Raw genomic sequence first — 22,242 nt, 5'->3', positions numbered from 1 at the left:
ATCCGCAAATGCTTATTAATTTAACAGTTGAAAGTTCAATAATTATTATCTGCAGAATGTATTTTTACAGCTATTCGCAGAATTTTTGGGCCGCAGAAATTTCTAGCTATACGATAGTGAATGTAATCAGTGTGCATTGAACAAATTGCTAATGTTGGTTATAAGTATTTGTTTAATTATTTTTGACAGTCTAATAGACCCCCCCCCCCTACTACCCCCCACACAGGCGTACGGTTACGAGCACTTGATCAGTCTGCACCACCTGGAGACGGCTGGGTTGCTAAGGTTACAGGGGGACAAACGAGTGTTCCCTCAACTTAGGAAACAACTCAAGCTCATCCCGGGCACTGTGGATGATAAGGTTAGACCACTCTCATTGTGTACCATCATTATACAGTACATGCATATACATACATACTTCTGTAACCAGAGTTCTGATGGTCCAAATTTAACGATTTATGATTTTCTGGAAGTATGAAAGGAGCCTGTTTAGACCACGGTATTTTTTATCAAAAACAGGCCAAAATATACTTTTGATTTTAACACATCGTCTGAAAGGCCTCTCTCTAAGTTTTCAGTTATTGGACCAACAGAACTAAAGTTATAGCCCTTCAACGATGCTCTCGCTACATCTACATCTACATATACATGACTGTACTATTATTATTAGACCTTTGTCTAAATACATGTTTGCTGAGAAGCCATAATTATCCATAATTATCCCTCACTGTAGGAGCCTAAGGACATATCGTACGTGTTCTCTGGCTATGCTCCACTGAGCGTTCGACTCGTCGAGCTGTTTGAGAAACCTCAGGGATGGGGTACCTTCGAAGAGGTGGGTGTGTATGAGGGTGTGTGGTCTATGTATGACATCACACTGACTCCGCCCATAGGTTACTAGGGCGCTACCTGGCCCTCCAGCATTCGCCCTGTCTCAACCAGTCTCCAAAGCTCAAGAAAAAAGACGTACGTAACCTTCTAGTGAAACTATTCTGTCTCTCGTATGACCTTCACTCATCTGTTTCTCTTTGTTGCCTCCAGAGCGTCCAACGGTGGACCGCCCCCTCATAGTGCTCGTGTTCTTCCTGGGAGGTTGTTCGTACGCCGAGATCTCTGCTCTCAGGTTCCGGTCGCAAATGGAGGGAGGTGGGTTCCTTTGATATTTCTTTTATGTGGTCTCGTTAACCTTTGTAGTTGCAATTGCTTTTAGTGAAGTTATGCATGGCTTCCCGAAAGTAGCTTGCTAATTACAAATTGTATATTTACTGAAATGTACTGTTTTTCCCCAGAATAGGCTTTGATGTAATACCTTTGATATGTGTCCTCATTAGCCTTTGATGTTACAGTAATCATACTTCAACTTCCTGTGCGTGCTACTAACCTGCCCCTCCCCCTTATGTCCAGCCACTACTGAGTACATAGTTGGGACCACCCACGTCACGACAGGTTACTCTCTCCTCAACTCTGTCCTCACTCAAACACCCGGGTTCATGGCATCACGACTCTGGGACAACCAATTGGACGCCTCGGACAAGTCAGGTAATGAGTCGACGGAAAGTTAAATGAATGTTCTAGTGTGTGAATATAATTATAATAAGTACATATAATTATGTGCATAAACTGGTTTTTAATTTGTGAAGTTGTTTATAATTTTGTGTATCTGCCATAATTACTGAATTATAACTTGAGACTGTTTTTGGTACCTTATTTTTGTGTCGCATCTGGTTTGTTGTGATTGGAGCTTTAATATTGAAAGTGGATTTATAATTATTATCTGGCACAATATTATTTATTTTGTGTTTGACAATAGAGCATATCATCAACATCAGTGCACAGTGTATGTACTGTATTTCTCTAGAGGATTGAGAGATATACTATCTCAAAATTCCCAACTACCCAAAAACTAATATATAGTTACTGTGGTGTCAGCTGCATGGCTATAGTGTAGCTTATGGGTTAGGGTTAGGTTGTGAACATTTGTTAAGCATGAGAGCTGTCAAGTTTCAACAGATTTTAGTTATAAAAAACAGTTCAACTCTCAATGGCATATTGAAACCTCACGTATACACACATAACAAATACTAGTGCAGTTAATTTAAGTACTCGTACGGAATTTGACAATAAAATAGCTATTGCTAAGAACTATAAACAGCATGCTATACTGCTAAATTAAATAAAGCTTTCTGTTCAATATAGAGCATCATACTCTGTTGGAAAGTTATCATCTAGGTTAGCTTGAGAGTAGTATGCCACGTTCTCCCTTGATTCTATTCTTCTACTCCTGGTAAAGATTTCCGCATCATCGTAAATGTGATCATCGTCCATCGATAAGCTCTGTTCAACTCTTTTTTGAAATGTGTCCGGCTGTGACCTGGCTCTTCGTAGGGGGTACTGCTGTGGGGGGTATTGCTTGTGGGAGGTTGCTTTGATTGGTGGCTTTAGTGGGACAGCAGGCTTCATACGAGGTGCTGTGTGTGATTTCTTGTGTTTTGGGACAGGGGGTGGTTGTTGTGTGAGGGGCGTGGCAGGTAGAGGCTTTGTGCGTCGTTGTGCGGGCATTGATGTGCGTGAGTGTGGGAGCGTTGATGCGTGGGAGTGTGGGAGTGTTGATGCGTGTGGAGGTGTGAGTTGTGTGTCCTGGTCAGGTTGACGTGCAGTAGCCTGTCGATTGTATCGTTTAGAGTCTGTTCTTAGCACTGGACGAGACTTGGCTCTCTCGGCAGCCCTGCATGTAATTATATGGAACCAAGTATAATATAATTATCACATGCATATACAATATCAGTATCATTTCATGAAAAGTTGTACATTTTCATTTTGATGTAACTCTCCACTCGAAAGAATCGAAGTTGTTACGCTTGTTATTCCACCCCGGCCATTACTAATCATGATATCAAAGCTTTATTACCCACCTCTGTTTCTTGACTGCAATCAGCACACTGACTACGATTGCTACCACAACCAGAGCAACGATCACGGTAATTAAAGCCCCTAGAAATGCTCCCAGCACACCAGCGGATGCTGCAGTCAACCCTGCAGTGCTGGAGGTGGTCTCGTTAGTGCACTGATCGATAGTATCTCCGTTGTTTGCAATGCAGCAGTTGTAGCGTGTGTTTGGTATCAGACCATTGATCATTTGTCTAGTGGTACCTCTTAGTGTGTACGATACCTTGTGGGTGTTAACCTCCTCTGTTGTCAAGTTGCCTCTATAGCTGGCTTCACAGGACAAATTGTATCCAGTTGACGTTGCTCCCAGAAATGCATTGATCTGAGGTTTCCAAGATAATGTTAGGCTGGTTGATGTAATTTCTTCAACAGTTAACAAGCTTGTTTGATTCACCATTTTGTAGCTATTAGTATTATACTCTTGATTTACTCCACTAGATAAATTACTACACTAGCAAACTTTATCTGTGGATCAATAATCATTATTGTTATGAAAGGGCAACAAGTATAGCAAACATGCACGAGATACATACAAGGGAATAAGACCATGTGCACAATGAAATCACAAACATACCGATCTAAAAAGCAAAACAGATGACACGTTCACACAACGAGGTGACACTAGACACTAAACACACATGACTAGCACAACACACACACGAACACGCCCACACACACACACTATCTTTCATCGATCTCACTGTCTGAGAAACCAGTTTCAGTTGGTACTAGTGAAGCTTGTATTTGATTTCTGCCACTTCTTCTACCACTCATCCGTCTTCCTAAAGAGAGGATTCGCGAGCCGCCAGTCATCTTCTTTACCATGTCAACCTCCTTTTTTGTGAACGTATTATCGGCAAATTCAACCGAGGCTTCGAGTTCTTTGTCTCGTTCACTGTTTTTAGAGGTAGGTTCCAAATTTTCCACATTCGCTGGTGTTTCTTTGCTGTACGCCATTACGTGAAGGAAGTCTTCTCTTGTCCACCCGTACACTAGGGCATTCAGGAACCCTTGGAGGGGAACTGTGACAGACTGCAATTAGGAAACAGAGAGGGATCATGCAAAGTATAGATAATATGTTTATGTGTGTGTTGTGCGCGTACACTGCTGTCATGCATTGTAGCTTGTGCATGGATGCTTCTAGTACTATGTGTAAAGGGTAGTACACTTACATACAAATTGATACTTGCCTGCTGGGTGGCAATTATACTGCATCCTATACAAACCTCCACCATGCATAAGAATATGAGACCATGCAATGATTGTCCCTACAGACTCAGTCAGTACAAAGAGCAGCTATACTATGATAATGAAGGTTGCAAGCTGGCTGTGCTAACGCCTCTAGATCTTGCCATGTTTTGCTTTACTCAAAGTGCTATTTAAGAGGAATTAGTTTGCTTTGTGTAATGTTATGTTACAAAATAAATGTTTGCATTTGCAATTGTTGACAATGGGAGAGAGTGAGGATAGTGGGCGGGGAAAAAAGGGAGCTAGAGGTTGCCCCAGTGTTCACCTGCAGTATGAGAAGCATTATGTAGAACTTCTCGATTGGCTCCTGTGGCCTCACTCTGAAGTACATGTCGTCCTTCAATACCGGGCCTCTGTGGATGTTCAAACCATCGATGACCACCAGGAAGAAGGCCAACATGAAATCTATGGTGAAGAGAATTTGAGAGCCATAATTCTAGACACAACACCCGTGCATGCAATGTTGCTGAAAGAAGTAAATATTTCTAAACTGCACATTTTTAATCATCACAATGCAGTACTATATAATATATAGACGTTCAATTAGGTACATATTTTCACAGCAATAAGGTTATGACGTGGGTTTATTTATAACAACATTTACATACACAAAGGGTAGGCTTTACTGGTATGGTATAATTATGACAACTATAATTACACTACTACAAGTACTTACTGAAGAATCCATTCACCACAAACACAGTGATGAAGTAGAGCACTCTTTTCTTGGCCTTGACCTGGCCCTGGACCAGTAGAGCTCCTGTGGCTCCGTATGTGTAGGTATCTGCACGTGTGTTCTCTGTGAACAAAGGAGATGTTGTGATCATTATACTATCAAGGAAGTGCTCCAACTTAGAGATGGTTTTCTAGCTACTTATAACTTTGGTTTGGAACAATTATTGTCAACTAAAACATGAGCTCTAAGGACGGTCTATCACATGGTGTGTTTACAGATATCAGCGACTATTCATTCGGACCAAAACAAAGGCTGTTTTGGCAACTCTATTTACATAGTTTAGGACCGCATTCAGTAGCTCGATCTACAGAAAACACCTGATCTACACCAACTACAATGATCTCGCTCACCGTACTCTTTTCTCATTGCCTTGATGTACATGAGTAGCTTGCGATAAATGACAACCAGCATGATCAAGCACACCAGATAGTGGGCCATCAGAATCATGCCGTACATGAAGATCACGCTGTTAGCGGAGTATTGATACATGGCACTGCCCTGAGGGGGTGGGTAATGGTCACAGTGACGATAGCAACATGACTCGGTTAAATAGGAGATGACTTTCACGCAAATGGAGCATGTACAACAGACTATTACATACCAAGTTTGGAATAATTATAAATTAGGATCAAGGGACTCTTTCAGCTGCCATAACTTGAATTCCGTGGATCCAATTTCAACGATTTTATAATTTTTTCTGAAAGCTTAGAAAGAAACCTTTCAAATGGTACCATCAAAGTTCATTTTTGAGAAGTAAAACTATTTGCCAATTTGGCAATACCATGGATTATAGCCCATGGTCCAAGGCCGAAAAATGACAAATTATGACCCCAACCAAATTTGAATTTAAACACATAATTTGAAAGGTCTCTTCTAGAAAATCATAATATTTTTGACATTGGATGAACGGTACTAAAGTTATGGCTGTTGACATAATTATACTGTACATGGCATTATCTCACCACATCTCTGGGTAACACATATGGCAGTACGTTGCCTAGCGCTGGGAGACAGTAGCAGCTGCAGGAGTTGGCTTTACTCACTAAATTAGTTGCACTAGACACAATTCCAAAGAAAATCATCACCACGACGATAGGGGTCAGCCTGGAGGCAATGTGGGGGGTATTATTGGATGCTGTATCAACAGGGGGGGTCCTTACCATGCAATGAGGTACGCAATGGTATTCTTCAGAGGACTCCACACTTGTGTTCTTCTTCTGTCCGATCCCTGAAAAATGTGGAAACTTTTGTAAATAGAGCCATCTTGAACTGTACTACATACGTGTCTCAAGGATATCAAAACGTAAAATTACTGTGATAGTGGTAAAAGCAAGATATTTTTACCAGTAGATTGTTAACATTTTTCCTCTTAATGCTCGAGTAAGCCAGCAGTGCGTAGACCACAGTCAGGTTCACAGTCACACACTCAAGAATCTAGGATTGAGAACATTGCGTCAATAATACTATAAACCATTCTGATTGTATTTACTACGTGATGCTAGCTTCTTCTTGAGAAAAAAGGTTGTGATACATTTCATGCTTTATTTCACTCACAACTGTTGGCAGGGAGACGGCAAAGCAGCCGACTCTGCTGGGGGCCCTCCGTAACCATAGGTTACCCCCCAGGATGAATAACACGCCCAGGATACTGTCAGCCAGTGACAGTACAAAGATGGGGTGGACCTGCGTAGAGGGGAGGAAGGAGGTTTGTATATATATAGTGGACCATCTGATAATGAACCAAAGGACCTGTGTATCTCTCTACAAGGGACAGTGCTTTCTGTCCCCAATTTTACTTGCGTACAATACACATAATGCTTGGTGAGTACAAGGAGGTACAGCACAAAGATAACTATCATGTAATTTGGTGAACAGTTTCTGTTAATGTTATAAACTTACCCTTGGGCTACAAACTTGCTTCTTTATGATGGCCCATGACACGATTGAAATGGCTCCGAGGATGCTGCAAATGAAAGGTAGATCTAGTAACTGTTTGACTGCTGTTCTGTAGCACTCACCTCAGACAAGATATGACCATGCGAATGGCTGCTATGACATCATACTCTCCAAGCTGTACGATAAGAAAATGAATTAGTTTGAGCACCAAAAATTATAGTAGCAATGAGCTCCCTCTCACTGTCCGTTTCAAAAATACAAGCCTAGACTAAACACTATAAGAAACTGAGCACCAATTATCCCGATACTGTCATATGGAGCCCTGTTTTATAAATACAAGCCTAGGCTAGACACTGACTACATGCACTAGCTAAGAAACTGAGTACTACAGACATGTGTTTGCTGGCTTACTTGCACACTTGACAGGTAGCAGCTGTCTCTGTCCACGTCTCCATTGCATGTGAAGGAGTGGTTGTAGTCTAGGGAGATTAGTTTAGGGCTGGGCAACTCGGACATCTTGTTGGGCACTATAATTATTTGCGTAGCTAAGTATCTCATGACCAAAAGGGGGGTGGGGCTCGCTCATTGCATAAGTAATTAACTATACCTGCACCAAATATAGCTCATACAGAGCTCCTGTCTAAACCCTCCAGTGCTATATGCCACCCTGGTACTATACCTGGTATACATATATAGTCTATAGTGTGTGTACTGTACATAGCCGTGGGTACACTTGAACTGTTGAGCCAGTTAAAATCAAAAACAGCCAACAAAACACACACAAACACACAAACTGCAACCAAATTACACTTTATATACGCTCAAATTATCATCAGTCTCTAAGTCAGTCTGAGTCTCCCCACTGAACACTTGACTGTACTCTCCACCCTCGTTTGTAGAGCCACTGAGGTCAGGTATGGTTTGAACTAAAGTCCTCTGGTCATCGTCTCGGTCATAACTGTTCTCAACGCTTGAGGGTTGGTCATCTTCAACAAACTGGTGATGGGTGGGGGCACTTACGCTGTCTGCAGCTCCCTTAGTAACTATGACGTTGACAAAGTCATCTCTTGTCCAACCATAGACCATGGCGTTGAGGAAGCCTTGCATTGGTACTGTTAAAGACTGTATGTGTGTGTGTGTGTGTGTGTGTTGAGTGTGAGGGATGGGTGGGTGGAGTGTGTGTGTGGGTGGAGTGTGAGGAGTGTGTGTGTGCCTCAAGGACTTAGTCTCTCACTTGAATATAGAACACAATGTACACGTAGAGAGGGAGTTGGTGAACATGATTGGTAATGGTACGATGAGACAAGTCGTTCACGTCCTCCCGTGCCAGTGATCCAGCCTCGTGCACCAGAATAACCAGTGACAGGACCAGATCTGCACACACAAGAGAATGAGATCATTGTGTCTCGTGTGTGCAAGAGTATATAATATTACATTATTGCATGCCCTTAAATAGAGCGGAGGTGCGTACACTCATAGAGTACAGTACACAATAATACAATACTATCAGCTCTATTTGAGATACACACACACACACAATATACACCCAGTACAATAAGCACTCCAACATGTACGCAGTTACTATACAGCTGTGTAATTATGTGATGTGAGAAGTACTTGACTTACTGAAGAATCCGGACAATATAAAGACAACAATGAATGCCACGACTCTCCTCCGAGCTTGAGACTGAGCTTGTTTGATCTGTACTTTGATAGTGCCGTAGCGACGGGCACCGTGGAAGTTATCTACGTGATTGTGTGAGGAGAGACACAAATGTCAGACCCGAGGAGAGGATAGAGATGGAGAGTTAACTCACTGTATTCTTTTTTAAGGTTCTGAATGTATCGCAGTATCTTCATGTAGCAGGCGACTAATATGACAAACCCTGCCAGATAGTTGGTGCTGATCACTACAGCGTAGAGCAGGAGAATCTTGTTGAACTCGTATGAAAAACGGGCCGTTGCCTGTGTGTGGAGGGGGGTTAGGATGAATGAATATTAGGACAGGGGGGTGAGAGTGTGGGGGGCAGGCCAGGGGGTTACAACAGTGGGAGGTATGGTGGCCTACAAAACTCACATTTGAAGTTGGGACAGCCAGTGGTACTACATTACCAAATGAAGGAAGACACCTATTCAAATAAAAGTTGCCATTGTCAGATAATTATGATTATCATAATGGATCAAGCACAATATCTCTGCACACACATCAAACAGACAAAATAGCATCCATTAAGAGAAAGTCTTACCAGCAAGTGCATTCTAGTATATGGCCTAGAACATTGTATTCGCTGATTTTCACCACGATAGCAAACGGTACCATCACCATAACAACCGGGAGCAGCCTATAGGAGTAAGCAAAAAATTATAAAATTTAAAGTGGCTACTGTGGGTTAGTTTGCATGTGACGTACCACGCAACCAAGTACATGATGGTAGACTTCAGAGGGTACCATTTGTTTTTGACCTCGGCTGTATTGCCAACTGTGAGAACACTAGGAGACCTGTGTCCGTAGTGTTGCGGCTGTGTGGTGTGTGGGTGTGGGTGTGTGGGTGTGTGTGTGTGTGTGATGTGTGTGTGTGTGTGTGTGTGTGTGTGTGTGTGTGTGTGTGTGTGTGTGTGGGTGTGTGTGTGTGTGTGTGTGTGTGTGTGTGTGTGTGGGTGTGTGTGATGTACTTTATATGTGAAACTAACACACATTTTTTACTCTAATATCGAGGTTCTTGATATGCTGGTAGGCCAGTAGAGCGTACACCAGAGTGAGGTTGATGGCCACACACTCGATTATCTGCAAGAATAGCATTTATTAATATTACAATAATTATTACAACAACAACTATGAAAACTGTTTGATAAGCAAATTAACATTCACCAGATTTATATGGATTTCCCACAAAACATTGTCTTCTCAACCACTTTTAATTTCTTGCCCTAAAAATATAATTTCTATTATTTATTAATTTGACTAGAGAATTGTAATTATGGCACACACAAAACAGTAGACATTACACTGTCTGGTTGCCATTACGTGGAAATAACTTTTTTACGTATGGCCAGCGAGACTAGATGCATATCTTCCCCTTTGTGCACGCATGGCCAGCGAGACTAGACGCACATCTTCCCCTTTGTGCACGTATGGCCCGCGAGACTAGATGCATATCTTCCCCTTTGTGCACGTATGGCCAGCAAGACTAGACACACACAAGCACATGCAGACTGTGTAACTCACTATGGTGGTGAGAGACACGAACATGCACCACCCTCTCTTGAGATCCTCGGAGCGTACCAACCACAGCAGACCACCCACCCCCCAGAGGAGAGACAACAGGAGGTCAGCAATGGACAGTACAAACAGAGGATGAACCTTGGAGTTGCACACTCTCTTGCGACGAATGGCAGAGTAGATTATAGATGAGGCACCAAGAATACTGGAGGAGGAGGGTAATCAAATACCAAATCATTGCAGTTAGCCATAGCTATATGTACGTACGTATGTGTGCCTTGTACAGCAAACTTTATTTTACGCTGTATGCAATTTTGTATGTTTCAGCAGCTTGGATATCTAATAGGCTGATTTGTTACTAGTGGATAGGATACAAGGTCTTGTGTTTTGCAGTAGTAAGGTGATCTATGGTAGTCACATGTACATGCACGAACCTGAGTGTTGACACTATGAGGCGTAGACCAGCCAGAGCATCTCTTCTGGCCTTCTGTACACAACCACACACAGAGAAGGAGGGTTAGAGCATGATACATAGAAAACCAGCAACTTTTATAATACTTAGCAAGGTATTTATGTATGGCTTGTAGCTAGCTAGCTCAGTGTTAGGTACCTCCTCTTGTGCGAGGCTACAGGCTGGCTGGACATCCTCTTTAGTGCACTGCAGTGAGGTTATGGGGGTGATGTTCTGCAGGGCTACCACTGCTGTCATTAAATCCTCCATAGCAGCTAAGCATGAGGTTTACGTTTATAGCTAGCTAATTAATTACTAGTCAACAAGGTGGGTGGGGCTAATTAAGTTATTGTGTGCAGAGACAGCTAATTCGTCCCCACGCCCACTTCCTACCTAAGATGTAGCCTCGATTTAAGGCCGCACTAAGGCATTTTCTCGAACTTGAATGCTGTGAAACCATTAAAAATGTGATCAACATGGGTGATGTGTGATGTGATACTGGATACTGTAAATGCAATGGGAAAATGAGGCATGAAAAATGATGCACACACACACACACACACACACACTCACACACACACACACACACACACACACACACACACACACACACACACACACAAGGGCTAACTCTATTATAGCTAGCTACCAGTTCCCGGATAAGTTAGTCTCTGGTGTTTGTTGTCTTCGATAGCGATTATGGTACATCGGTTCACTGTCACTCTCGTAGTTAGAGCTGGTCTCCAGATCAGATAACAGTCCGTCGTGTTCCCCCAGAGCAGGTACGTCAATGTCGTTGATCTGAGGCTCGTTGAGAGGTGTGTGGCGTTTGGTGGAGGCCATGATGTAGAGGAAGTCCTCTCTTGTCCAACCATACACTATGGCATTGAGGAACCCCTGGAGGGGGACTGTGATGGACTGTGTGTGCGTGTGTGTGGAGAGGGGGGCAGGGGGGTTATAAATAGTATACTGAACAGTAAAACAGCAAGCTTCATGCAAAGTAATTTTGTACTTAGAATTAGGGACTGTTAAACAGGGACTATAAATAGTTGAAGTATCCACACGCTATTTACCTGGATGAGAAGAGTGACTTTTAATGATGAGTGCAAGACGTTCGATTTAAAATCGTCGTTGTAGACATCAGTGGCCAAGGAAACACAGATAGTGACCGTCAGAATTAGAGCAAGGACCAAATCTAATTATAGGGAAAAGGAGGTACTAAGTAATTTTGTAAAATGTGAATGTACTGCAGTGAATATTGCCTAGGTATACTTATTTAGCAACTTGCACTTACTGCAGAATCCAGTGATGACAAAGACAGTGAGGAACATGAACACTCTGTGTTTGGCTCTTGAGTGTCCCTTGACAATCAGTGCCTCTGTGGCTCCATACAGGGGGGACACAGTGTGGCCCTCTGGACAGTAGGGGGGAGATGGTGTGTAATAATAACATTTCACAATCAAGGCCTAAACACTGCATGTACATGTCTCATACATTGTTTACTATGTACAAACAAAGCTGATCAAAATAGTGAAACAAAATAATAAGTCCATAAGGTAAACAAAAGACAACACACTGATAAGTGGTCATACCACAAGTTTAATTATGAGAAAACACTTGTCCCATTACCCTCCTTCCTTACCGTGGTCTCTCTTCAGTTTCTTGATGTGTCTAAGAACTCTACAATAGTAGAGGACTAGTAGAGGGAACACGATGAGGTAATGGAGTGCTATCACCACGGAGAAGCAGAGGTCCACTTTAGCAATGTCTATCATGTACTGCTCGTTGATCTATTGACAAATAGAGACAAAGTGTAGAGTGTTGGGACAGAGACAAAGTATGGGAGTGTTGGGAGTACACAAATGCAATTACTTACTATGCTAACATTTTTGAGGCTTTAGACTTTCATGTTTATAGAACTAAAGTAATGGTCGTTTAAAAGATGCTTTATTTAGCGCTGGGTATTTTAGAATACTAGAGAGTTGGCTCTGTAACTAGAGTTTTGGTGATCAATGATTTTCTGTAAGCTTAGGTAGCCTATTCAGGTGGTATGCTCAATTCTTAAAATTTAGAAGACCGTGGGCTATATAGCCCCATAGTCTTTTGTCAAAAACAGGCCCAAAATAAACTTAAAACACCATCTTAACGAGCTCATTGTAAGCAATCAAAAATCATTAAATTAATGTTATTGGACCAACGGAACTCAAGTTATGGCCGTTCAAAAGATGCTTTATTTAACGTACCAACGGAACTCAAGTTATGGCCGTTCAAAGATGCTTTATTTAACGTACCAACGGAACTAAGTTATGGCCGTTCAAAGATGCTTTATTTAACATAGTATGGAGATATCAAAGTTTTAGACTCTTACATGTCTTCGAGGCTTTGCAGGAAAAGGCAAAACATTAGCAAACTTTGGCACACATCTGTAAACGAATAGAATGATTGAAGACAGTGATATCACACCACACCCACTCACCCGCACGCACAACTCTCAGCATTAGGCAGGACCCTAGTGGCCCCGGCTACTGCGCCGAATGGTATCATCACTAGCACTGTGGGAAGGAGCCTGGGTGTGGAGGCAATAAAGAGAGGGTAAAGAGCGACACAGCCTGAGGGTTCTGACGTACGTACCACGCAATGATATAGACGATGGCAACTTTCAGTTTGGACCAGCCGTGCGATGAATGATTAATCTACAGTGATAGATGTGTGCGTGCGATAACTTAATAAATTGTATACAATAGCACAAAGCATTCACACACAATACATTGGCAGGCAGTTCCATACAGTAGAGACAATTAGGTGGTTACTCTGCTATTCATAATTATTGTAGATTATACTGGCAACAGTACTTGTTAGGGAGGAGGGTTCTCACTATTATTGAGCTGAGGTTCGTGTGAGTGATGTGCGCGTAGGCGTGGAGAGCATACACAAAGGTCAGGTTGATGGCCACACATTCAAGAATCTGCACATGGGGAGATAGAGATAACATCACACACCTCACTAAATACACACCGCCCCCACACACATCCACCCCCTCACTATAGATCCACACCGCCCCCACACACTCACCACAGTCATGAGGGTGGCCATGAAACACCAGACGAGATGATTTGAGACACTAGTTAACCAGAGCACACCCCCTATCACCCATAGGAACGCCAGCATCAAGTCTGCAATGGACAATACGAATATGGGATGGACCTGCAGTGGATAAATGAATGAGAAAATTAAGACTACCAAAAATCCCTGTTTTCTATAAAACGTTCCCAACACTTTTGAAAGGTCATGCACAACAGCTGAGATAGGACTGTTATCAATACTGCCTTTCACTTTCAGTAAAAGCAGAGAAGTTTTGCACACGTTTAGACAAGGCTGAGCAAACAGAGCGTGCATTATAGCCAGTCCATTATAGCCAGTGCATTATAGCCAGTGCATTATAGCCAGTGCATTATAGCCAGTCCATTATAGCCAGTGCATTATAGCCAGTGCATTATAGCCAGTGCATTATAGCCAGTGCATTATAGCCATGCAGTGTATTAGCTGCTATAATGTACGTATGGAATGTGTTACCTTAAGCACGCACACACACTAAGTGACTGACCTTTGGACTCTTGACTTGACGCTTGAGGATTGCAGACACGATAATAGAGGCAGTCCCAAGAATACTGTGTGTGTGGGCGTGTGTGGGATGTGTGTGTGTGTGTGGGAGGTCAATTACACGCGTGTGCATTGATACACTGATTACCCATTATATCAGGTTTCGAGGTCAATCAATTGCAATGACACTGTACATGCCTGATTGCATTTTTTGCGAATTGCATGGGAAATTGCACGCATGCGGATGCTCACTCTGTGCGTTTCTTCCAATCAATTGCAAATTATGCACACACAAAATTACAACTGAAACATGATATACAGTATACCAGACATGTAGGTATTATAGGATGTCATTAATTATGGAATTGAAAAGATGAAACCACAGGAGTAACCCACACAAAGGTTTCAAATGCAACCATTGCTGAGGATGTCATTAGATCCACTTATATATATTTCAGACTAACAGTAAGAGCTTACCTCAGTATAGAGGCGACCATTCTGATCAATGCTATGGCAGTGTTCTTACCAACCTGTGTGTGTGTGTGGGAGTGTGTGTGTGTGTGTGTGGTGTGTGCCAGTTAAAACCTCACAGATAGTTTAGCTTCCTGTGGTACATGCGATGCTAACTGTAGGAAATGGATTATTTGTTGTGCCAGAAAACGTTTTATTGACAGTCACTGAATACTACAGTGTGCCATGTTACAGTAGCTTAATAGAAGCATGTGAAGAACATGCATGTGAAAACTTAAACTTACAGGAACAAACCACACTGATGCATAGTGCAGCACAGGTGGACTAAACACAACCAACTATCTCTAGCTCTGTGGTATACTATTTCGCAGTCGTAATTTAATTTTTAAATGGTAATAATACCACAGTCCAATAAAGCATAATTAATATCGTATTAAACAAGCAACAAAACATGCTCCATCTCCTAATAAATACTGCACTGATGGATCTCCTAATTATAGCTCTCTCAATGGGATTCACAACCATGTACCAGTGGACACTTACATCACTTTCCTTCATGTCCTTGATACAGTAGCTGTGTGTGTAGTTGCAGGCCTCCCCCGGGCCTATGGTGGACATCTCCTCCATCACGGTGGTTAGGCTGTAACTGTTGTAGTCCATTGTCTCCTCTCCAGCTAGCTAGCTATTAACAATGGAGCATGAATAATATTTATAATTTTTAACTTCGATTGGTCTTGCAAGCCACGCCCCTCATAAACTGTTACAGCTTCTACTATAGACGACCTTTCCCATATAACAAAGCGTTATTTTAGAGACAACTCGGCCTGGTAACAGCTAGTTTTTTATGGTATAGCATAGACGACCTTTCCCTTATATTTACCCCTCTCGCCTGAATAGGGGTGTGGCATCATTCTAAAGTGGGCGGGGCTGGTACTCCATTTTTATAGCTAGCTGGCTCAGCACAATGTCTCACAAAAGTAATGGTGTTACTAAAAAGAAGTTCTCTAGAGTCAACTTAGCCCTCAATGAGCAGTCAAGAGAGGCTGACAAGAGTAGTACATGTAGGAAGATCGTGTGCGATATTCTCACTCTGCGTGTGCTCGGATACATTCTGAAGCAACCACCATCTTGTATCTTCATCTTTACCCTGACTGTGATCTCAGTATGTCTACCTTTCATTGGACTGTATATAGCAGGGAAATCAAAGCTACCTGACCTGGACGCAATGCAGGCAAGTCCTTAGGACACACACACACACATCTACCCACTCACACACACACCCAGGCCACACACATCTACCCACTCACACACCACACACACACACCACACACACACACCCACACCACACACACACGCCACACACACTACATAGAATTGGAACTCATACATTGGTAAACTCGGACACAATAACTACTGCTTCAAAGTCAATCCTCGATCAACCAAACCCAACAATCGGAACATATCGTCCATCCTACCCTCCTACCCTCCATTCAACAAGACGATCATTAATAACAGAACCATGCTCACAACATGTGTGGAGTTAGAGTTCGATGTGCACGAAAAGTTTGTAAAGGATCAAGTAAAGAAGGATCAAGCAAAGAAGGATCAATCAAAGAAGGATCAAGCAAAGAAGGATCAAGCAAAGAAGGATAAAGTAAAGAATATAGTGTTGGTGGCTAACCTCATAGGACAAGAGATTGGGACACAAATAAAATGTGAGTACTATAATCTCTAGAAATGGGCCTAATTACTGTAGATACGTAGCTATAGAAAATGTAATTTATCTGTTATGTCCCGTGCATGTACACTAAACAATCTATATTAGTGTACCACTTGCTGTGTCCACTAGTGACTGTACACTTGCTGTGTCCACTAGTGACTGTACACTTGCTGTGTCCACTAGTGACTGTACACTTGCTGTGTCCACTAGTGACTGTACACTTGCTGTGTCCACTAGTGACTGTACACTTGCTGTGTCCACTAGTGACTGTACACTTGCTGTGTCCACTAGTGACTGTACACTTGCTGTGTCCACTAGTGACTGTACACTTGCTGTGTCCACTAGTGACTGTACACTTGCTGTGTCCACTAGTGACTGTACACTTGCTGTGTCCACTAGTGACTGTACACTTGCTGTGTCCACTAGTGACTGTACACTTGCTGTGTCCACTAGTGACTGTACACTTGCTGTGTCCACTAGTGACTGTACACTTGCTGTGTCCACTAGTGACTGTAGACTATCCCTCCAGAAGACTATGCATACACTGAGGCACTCATCTGTCCCCACTATAGGTGATGGTGAGAGGATTGATGGACAAGTCTTTGTGCATTTCTGGCTGGACGTTTCACCTGACACATTGAGTGATACCAGTAAGCCAAAGCAAGCACCATAGTTTCCCTAAACAGCATACACAGTAAACACTGATATAATCCTCCACACACACCCACACACACCCACCCACACACACACACATACACACACACCCTCCACACACACACACACCCTCCACCACCCCCCACACACACACACCCTCCACCACCCCCCACACACACACACACCCTCCACCCCTCCACACACACACTAGAGTGCCCTGATGGCTATTGTAGAGTGAATGGGAGTGTCCTTATCACGGCCCCCTCTAAGTCTGTCCCCACTCGACTACCACAGGTACACGAGGACTTCACCTTCGAAACACAAGTCATTAACTGCAAGTAAGTCAAATCATAGTTAGACACTAGTTGATAAGATCTACATGGGAAGTACATGGGAAAAGTGCCTCAGAGCAGGTATACTATGGGACTTAGTATACCTGCAAATTTACTTAGTATACCTAGTATTCCGTTGTCAAGTAATTGTATTGTAGTCAAGCAGTTTGCGCATGCGCACTAGTATCTAAATGAGTTAGACACTGTTTTGTCGGTGCAGCCACTTTAGTACCCTCGCTACGCTCGGGATACTAAATCAGTGCGAATTGGATTTTTCCTCTCCAGTTTTCCATCAAGAATCCAACTTTGGTTTAATAAATCTTTGGGCTTCTAAATCCCATAGACACCTCCAAAACAGTGTCTAACTATTATATAGAGTAGAGAGGGATTGGAAACGGAAGTACCCTCGAAGAACCATCCGTGTATCTCTGCGGTTTTAATCAAGGCTTACTTTTTAACACGAGGGCTAAACATAAATAATTCCATGAGAATTGTGTTGCTCTCTGCTAAACATCAACTTTCATCTCATACTTGAGGCCATTTGGGACACAGCTAGGACACTATTTAGTTACACAGCCTTAGCTACATGTATATCATAGGAACACAAGCATGAAAAAGCGCTCTGTGTACCTCTAGCTACTTCACGACAATGGAGATTATATTTTCTTCGTTTCCAATTGATACCTACTATCAGGGGGCATGTGATTCAGTAATGGGGGTAGCTCTGAGATGTATGCATTGGACACAATAAGTTTCCCGGGCTTTTGCGGGAGTTATGAGGAGATACACGGATGGTCCCAGAGCCACTACGTAGACTTCATTGTAAATCACTTCCATTTCCAACTCTATCTATGGTTAAATACATGTACTAACTGTACTGCTTCCTGGTGACCTCACTATAATCTCTTCCTGTATAAGTGTACACCATTTAATCCTTGTTGACCTGTGCTAGTACATAACATTAAGTAAAAGCTATTATTGCATAATCGGGAGCATAAATTTTTCTGTCCCCAGAAAGCTAGCTGTGAATGATACAAGATGCCCTACCTTGTGTCAACACTCATTGGATCTCACTGTCCCCAATGATGGCACTGAGGTGGCCGATATTGTCATGGCAACAGACTGCTCTGAGGAGAGTGAAGTGAGAGTGGTCAACGAGCACAAGTTCGGAGCCAAAGTCAACGACATCATTAAGATCATTCTGAGCGATGTGAGATCACACCACTGCACCATTATACACATGTATACTGTACAGTAACGCAGTACAGTACTGTACCAGACGTATGTGAGGTCATTAACCCTACACCCTGTACTGTATATAACGTATGTGAGGTCATTAACCCTACACCCTGTACTGTATATAACGTATGTGGGGTCATTAACCCTACACCCTGTACTGTATATAACGCATGTGAGGTCATTAACCCTACACCCTGTACTGTATATAACGTATGTGGGGTCATTAACCCTACACCCTGTACTGTATTATAACGCATGTGGGGTCATTAACCCTACACCCTGTACTGTATTATAACGCATGTGGGGTCATTAACCCTACACCCTGTACTGTATTATAACGCATGTGGGGTCATTAACCCTACACCCTGTACTGTATTATAACGCATGTGGGGTCATTAACCCTACACCCTGTACTGTATTGTACATGTATACTATACTGTATTACTGTACTCTAGCATGCTAATGGTATAGAGTCCATTGAAGTAGTGTGGTCACTGTTACATGATTGACTAGCCCATTAGATTGTACTCTAGGAAGTGGCTTTATGTGTATAATGAATCAATTATTATTAATGGCATGCATGTACTGTAAGTGTTCATTAAAGGACTTAGTACCTGTATACTCATCCCATCCTCCACACACACCCACACACACACACACTCATCCCACCCTCCACACACACCTCCACACACTCACTCATCCCACACACACACACACACACCTCCACACACACACACAGACTGACAAGACAGTGGCGGCCCACCACATGTACCTGGCAGCAGTGGCGGTGGCAGCTCTCAGTCTAGTGTTCACACTGGGCATACTACTCACTGACAGACCAACAGACCCTAAACCTAGCGTTGAGTAGCTAGCTCTGTTTCATTAGTATTTTTTTCACTGTCTTTTGATCTCACGTGCTGTTGTCAATAAAAATTTTACAAAAGGTATATTATACAAGAATTTGTTGGAACGGATAATACGATATAAATTATAATATGAGGTGAGAACTATAAGAGTGAGTCTTCATCAATTTAAAGGACTCTGCTTCGGGGACTCTTTTATTGCTTTGGCACCCTTGGATTTAGTTTTCAGCTCCTCCTCAATTGGTTGTTCCAGTAGACCAGTAAAATCAATTGATTGTTCAGCAATTGATAGTCCACTTGGATGTGACAGATAACCAGATTCCCCGGATAATCCTAATGTGGGGAGTGAGGCATGATGTGAAGTGTGTTATAGACATGTGACTATACCTTGTGATCCGCTGTGAGTTTCCATTAGTTCAGATCTACGAGGATGCAAGTAAACTGGCTCATGCGGTCCACTTAGATGTGATTGTTCAGCAATTGATAGTCCACCTAAATGTGACAGAGTATCGGACTCCTCGGATGATTCTAATGTGGGGAGTGAGGCATGATGTGAAGTGTGTGAATACATTATAGACATGTGACTATACCTGGTGATCTGCTGTGAGTTCCCATTAGCTCAGATCCACGAGGATGCAAGTAAACTGGCTTCTTGAGACGGTCGATCACAGTCATGGTAGCGGTGGGCGGAATCTGGTTGCTAATTGAAGTCAAAAAATCTTGCACGGACAGAGAAGAGTGTGCCAGTCTGTCCCGTACGATGTCTGTCACCCACAGCACATCATTGAGATTATCACATGCAATATAACCAACAATGCAGTTTTCCCAGATTGCTTCAACGAAATGTGGACCATAGCGTTCATAAGAGTCGGATATGACAATAAACAGGAATATCTTTAGGTTGTCAGCAAGGTGTGTGGCAATAGGAGGGAATAGTGGTGCCATAATATCTTCCTTGATGTCGATATAACCAATATCAGTGCGTAGAAGATTACCACTCACTCCACGTCCATATACCACCACTATTATGGGATGGTGTTTCAGCTCCACAAGATCTACAGCTTGCATGTATGACGTTAGGGATGGTTCATCTTGAGGTTCGTAAATATCAAATCTCAATTTCCTCATGAGCACGTCCGTTAGGTCCAACAATGAATGGAATGGTACAACAATAGCCAGTCCACGATGATTAGGTTTGAGGTTGATTCGCTCCGCTATCCTTTGATGTGGTTTACGAGTGATCGAAGCTCCAGCTTCAATCATAGCACCACCAGATCTCTCTGTACCTGACTGACTAACCTGTAGAGACAAAATTCATCTGATTAGGGGCAGAATTAAACACTTACCTTTACCATCGGCATGAAAGGGTAGAGACATTCTCCTTCAAGTGATAGCTTGAGAATATTGTTGCTTAAAAAGAAAAAAGACCTCTTCTTCTGCACTTGATCACTGATCATTGCTCCTACAGCGGCAGGCACTAGCCATGTAACCAGTAGTGAGCTCTCCTGGAGGTCAAACAAAGAAAGGGCTAGCTGGGAGAGTGAGAAATCACTAGCGAAACGTTTCCTGTATTTGTCTACGTCTTCAAGAGTTGCTGTCTGAATATCAAAAGCAAATTTCACTGTTAGACGAGAGTAACCAGCAGGAGCATCTGAACTTCTCGGAAGATGGTCAAGTGCTTCGCTAACAGAGGTTTTCATTCTGAACTGTCTCATGTCTTCTGCATAGCTGCTCATGTCTTGTTTCAGACTATCACTACCAAATTGCTCTATGATATGCTCAAGAAGGCTGAAATCAATAAAGCTTATGTAAAAATTGATCTCCAAAAAGATGCTTTCAATCGATTTAGCTTTTTCAAACAAGGAATAGTTTGATTTGATAAAATCTTTGTTTTCATTTTTGATAGAGCTTGGCATTATCATGAGTGTTTGGCGGAAATCAGTCACGGGTATTCGTTTCTCAGTTATTTCTTTAAGAGCTATCTTTTGAAGAACCATAAACCTCGTCTCAAATTCTTTTATGTGGTCAGCAGTTGCAGTGCCTAATATAATGTACGTACGTTACTACATCAAAACTACATTAAAAGTTACCTGTCGTCAAATTTGGTTCAACTGAGTCACGAATTGGTGGCCCTATCATTCTATCTATGGTAACAGAAACAAAAATTAATGCTTGAATCCATACTACAAAGTATACTGAACCTGGTGCAGGTGACAAAGACACAGTGTCTTCTTTATTGGGCTCACTGGCTTGTGTCTGGATGACTGGAGCACAAGAAATGATGAAAACACAGATTGTAGCTATTTATAAGTAACTCACAAGTCCTACACACTTGGTCAGCCAAAACTCCTTCACGAAGACTAATCAAAATCTCCAACAACGACCGATAAGTGAAGTCAAGGATTATGTTTTCCCATTTCTTCAGAGCTTCATACATGGCCTGTCGATAGCCATTCCTAAAGGCACAATCCTTCAGATCCGCTATATCAGTGTTATTGAGATGAAATCCTGGGACAAACTTTTCATAGCTGCCAAGTAAACTGGCCAAGCTCATTAATTTTTCTTGCTCAATTGTTTGGTCTAGCTGGGTATCTGTTACCCCAGTCTTCTGCTTCAGAGTATCAATATCAATATTGAGCTGGCTATATCTTGTAGCCATCTTGTAGACTCTACAAGACCCACCCCTTATTTTACACCTCCGCATGCATTCCTGTGGAAATAATTGTTATAAATAATTTTATTCATTGGAAAAAATTAGCATGACGTAATGAAGTACAAAGATGCACACACACACACACACCTCCACACACAGACTGACAAGGGAGTGGCGGCCCACTACATGTACCTGGCAGCAGTGGCGGTGGCA

General features: G+C 42.4%; 6 protein-coding genes across 9 annotated transcripts in view; 2 read left to right on the top strand and 4 right to left on the bottom strand.

Annotated features, from left to right (window-relative positions):
• Nucleotides 1-1,755, top strand: part of LOC135340531 (vacuolar protein sorting-associated protein 33A-like) — a 5,478-nt gene extending 3,723 nt beyond the window's left edge. For both annotated transcript variants that reach the window (XM_064536880.1, XM_064536881.1), the window contains 5 exons: nt 227-361; nt 734-835; nt 894-966; nt 1,042-1,146; nt 1,405-1,755. In XM_064536880.1, coding sequence (XP_064392950.1) covers nt 227-361; nt 734-835; nt 894-966; nt 1,042-1,146; nt 1,405-1,562 — 573 coding nt within the window. In that variant the 3' untranslated portion in view covers nt 1,563-1,755. The remainder of the gene's footprint in view (nt 1-226; nt 362-733; nt 836-893; nt 967-1,041; nt 1,147-1,404) is intronic.
• A 275-nt stretch (nt 1,756-2,030) lies between these two features.
• Nucleotides 2,031-3,343, bottom strand: LOC135340543 (uncharacterized). Its single transcript, XM_064536897.1, has 2 exons — nt 2,913-3,343; nt 2,031-2,725 (listed from the first exon to the last, which is right to left on the bottom strand). The coding sequence occupies exons 1-2, from the start codon at nt 3,341-3,343 to the stop codon at nt 2,188-2,190; spliced, it is 969 nt and encodes a 322-aa protein (XP_064392967.1). The 3' UTR covers nt 2,031-2,187.
• Nucleotides 3,344-3,454: 111 nt separating this feature from the next.
• LOC135340536 (transmembrane protein 116-like) lies at nt 3,455-7,376 on the bottom strand. Its single transcript, XM_064536887.1, has 11 exons — nt 7,238-7,376; nt 6,949-7,001; nt 6,830-6,893; nt 6,485-6,613; nt 6,275-6,364; nt 6,091-6,158; nt 5,893-6,034; nt 5,281-5,428; nt 4,871-4,993; nt 4,460-4,599; nt 3,455-3,978 (listed from the first exon to the last, which is right to left on the bottom strand). Exons 1-11 carry the CDS (start codon nt 7,340-7,342, stop codon nt 3,628-3,630), a joined length of 1,413 nt encoding a protein of 470 aa, XP_064392957.1. The 5' UTR covers nt 7,343-7,376; the 3' UTR covers nt 3,455-3,627.
• A 195-nt stretch (nt 7,377-7,571) lies between these two features.
• LOC135340208 (uncharacterized) lies at nt 7,572-15,308 on the bottom strand. Its single transcript, XM_064536528.1, has 23 exons — nt 15,112-15,308; nt 14,575-14,627; nt 14,102-14,165; nt 13,570-13,701; nt 13,373-13,462; nt 13,129-13,190; nt 12,974-13,063; nt 12,866-12,920; nt 12,140-12,287; nt 11,792-11,911; nt 11,571-11,692; nt 11,144-11,415; nt 10,657-10,783; nt 10,481-10,533; nt 10,053-10,251; nt 9,522-9,611; nt 9,237-9,346; nt 9,073-9,168; nt 8,904-8,955; nt 8,644-8,791; nt 8,453-8,572; nt 8,061-8,200; nt 7,572-7,948 (listed from the first exon to the last, which is right to left on the bottom strand). The coding sequence occupies exons 1-23, from the start codon at nt 15,226-15,228 to the stop codon at nt 7,631-7,633; spliced, it is 2,778 nt and encodes a 925-aa protein (XP_064392598.1). The 5' UTR covers nt 15,229-15,308; the 3' UTR covers nt 7,572-7,630.
• A 157-nt stretch (nt 15,309-15,465) lies between these two features.
• LOC135340539 (uncharacterized) overlaps nt 15,466-22,242 on the top strand; it is a 44,644-nt gene continuing 37,867 nt past the window's right edge. For 2 of the 3 annotated variants that reach the window (XM_064536892.1, XM_064536893.1), the window contains exons 1-5: nt 15,466-15,799; nt 15,941-16,283; nt 16,861-16,938; nt 17,154-17,280; nt 18,289-18,484. In XM_064536892.1, coding sequence (XP_064392962.1) covers nt 15,533-15,799; nt 15,941-16,283; nt 16,861-16,938; nt 17,154-17,280; nt 18,289-18,484 — 1,011 coding nt within the window. In that variant the 5' untranslated portion in view covers nt 15,466-15,532. Of the gene's footprint in view, nt 15,800-15,940; nt 16,284-16,860; nt 16,939-17,153; nt 17,281-18,288; nt 18,485-19,252; nt 19,461-22,242 lie in introns of those variants that run through there. The other variant, XM_064536891.1, reaches the window with a different exon arrangement.
• On the bottom strand, nt 19,429-22,064 carry LOC135340526 (uncharacterized). The gene is made up of 7 exons (XM_064536874.1): nt 21,696-22,064; nt 21,578-21,640; nt 21,467-21,520; nt 20,723-21,417; nt 19,967-20,675; nt 19,764-19,904; nt 19,429-19,709 (listed from the first exon to the last, which is right to left on the bottom strand). Exons 1-7 carry the CDS (start codon nt 22,033-22,035, stop codon nt 19,540-19,542), a joined length of 2,172 nt encoding a protein of 723 aa, XP_064392944.1. The 5' UTR covers nt 22,036-22,064; the 3' UTR covers nt 19,429-19,539.

Source organism: Halichondria panicea, chromosome 8 (assembly GCF_963675165.1).
Source record: "Halichondria panicea chromosome 8, odHalPani1.1, whole genome shotgun sequence".
Classification (NCBI taxonomy): domain Eukaryota; kingdom Metazoa; phylum Porifera; class Demospongiae; order Suberitida; family Halichondriidae; genus Halichondria; species Halichondria panicea.
This window is presented reverse-complemented; position numbering and strand designations above follow the sequence as displayed.

What these genes read in the sequence shown, in the direction of transcription:
- LOC135340543 (XM_064536897.1), bottom strand. Translation starts at nt 3,343, where the DNA reads ATGGTGAATCAAACAAGCTTGTTAACTGTTGAAGAAATTACATCAACC. An exon ending in ATTGCAGTCAAGAAACAGAG is followed by an intron (nt 2,726 to 2,912) that starts GTGGGTAATAAA and finishes AATTACATGCAG; the next exon opens with GGCTGCCGAGAGAGCCAAGT.
- LOC135340536 (XM_064536887.1), bottom strand. Translation starts at nt 7,342, where the DNA reads ATGTCCGAGTTGCCCAGCCCTAAACTAATCTCCCTAGACTACAACCAC. An exon ending in AAAATGTTAACAATCTACTG is followed by an intron (nt 6,159 to 6,274) that starts GTAAAAATATCT and finishes CACATTTTTCAG; the next exon opens with GGATCGGACAGAAGAAGAAC. An exon ending in TGTGGTGAATGGATTCTTCA is followed by an intron (nt 4,600 to 4,870) that starts GTAAGTACTTGT and finishes TCTTCACCATAG; the next exon opens with ATTTCATGTTGGCCTTCTTC.
- LOC135340208 (XM_064536528.1), bottom strand. Translation starts at nt 15,228, where the DNA reads ATGGACTACAACAGTTACAGCCTAACCACCGTGATGGAGGAGATGTCC. An exon ending in GTCAAGTCAAGAGTCCAAAG is followed by an intron (nt 13,702 to 14,101) that starts GTCAGTCACTTA and finishes TATCCACTGCAG; the next exon opens with GTCCATCCCATATTCGTATT. An exon ending in ACATTGTGTTCTATATTCAA is followed by an intron (nt 7,949 to 8,060) that starts GTGAGAGACTAA and finishes ACACACATACAG; the next exon opens with TCTTTAACAGTACCAATGCA.
- LOC135340526 (XM_064536874.1), bottom strand. Translation starts at nt 22,035, where the DNA reads ATGGCTACAAGATATAGCCAGCTCAATATTGATATTGATACTCTGAAG. An exon ending in GTCTTTGTCACCTGCACCAG is followed by an intron (nt 21,521 to 21,577) that starts GTTCAGTATACT and finishes CTGTTACCATAG; the next exon opens with ATAGAATGATAGGGCCACCA. An exon ending in CTTTCATGCCGATGGTAAAG is followed by an intron (nt 20,676 to 20,722) that starts GTAAGTGTTTAA and finishes TTGTCTCTACAG; the next exon opens with GTTAGTCAGTCAGGTACAGA.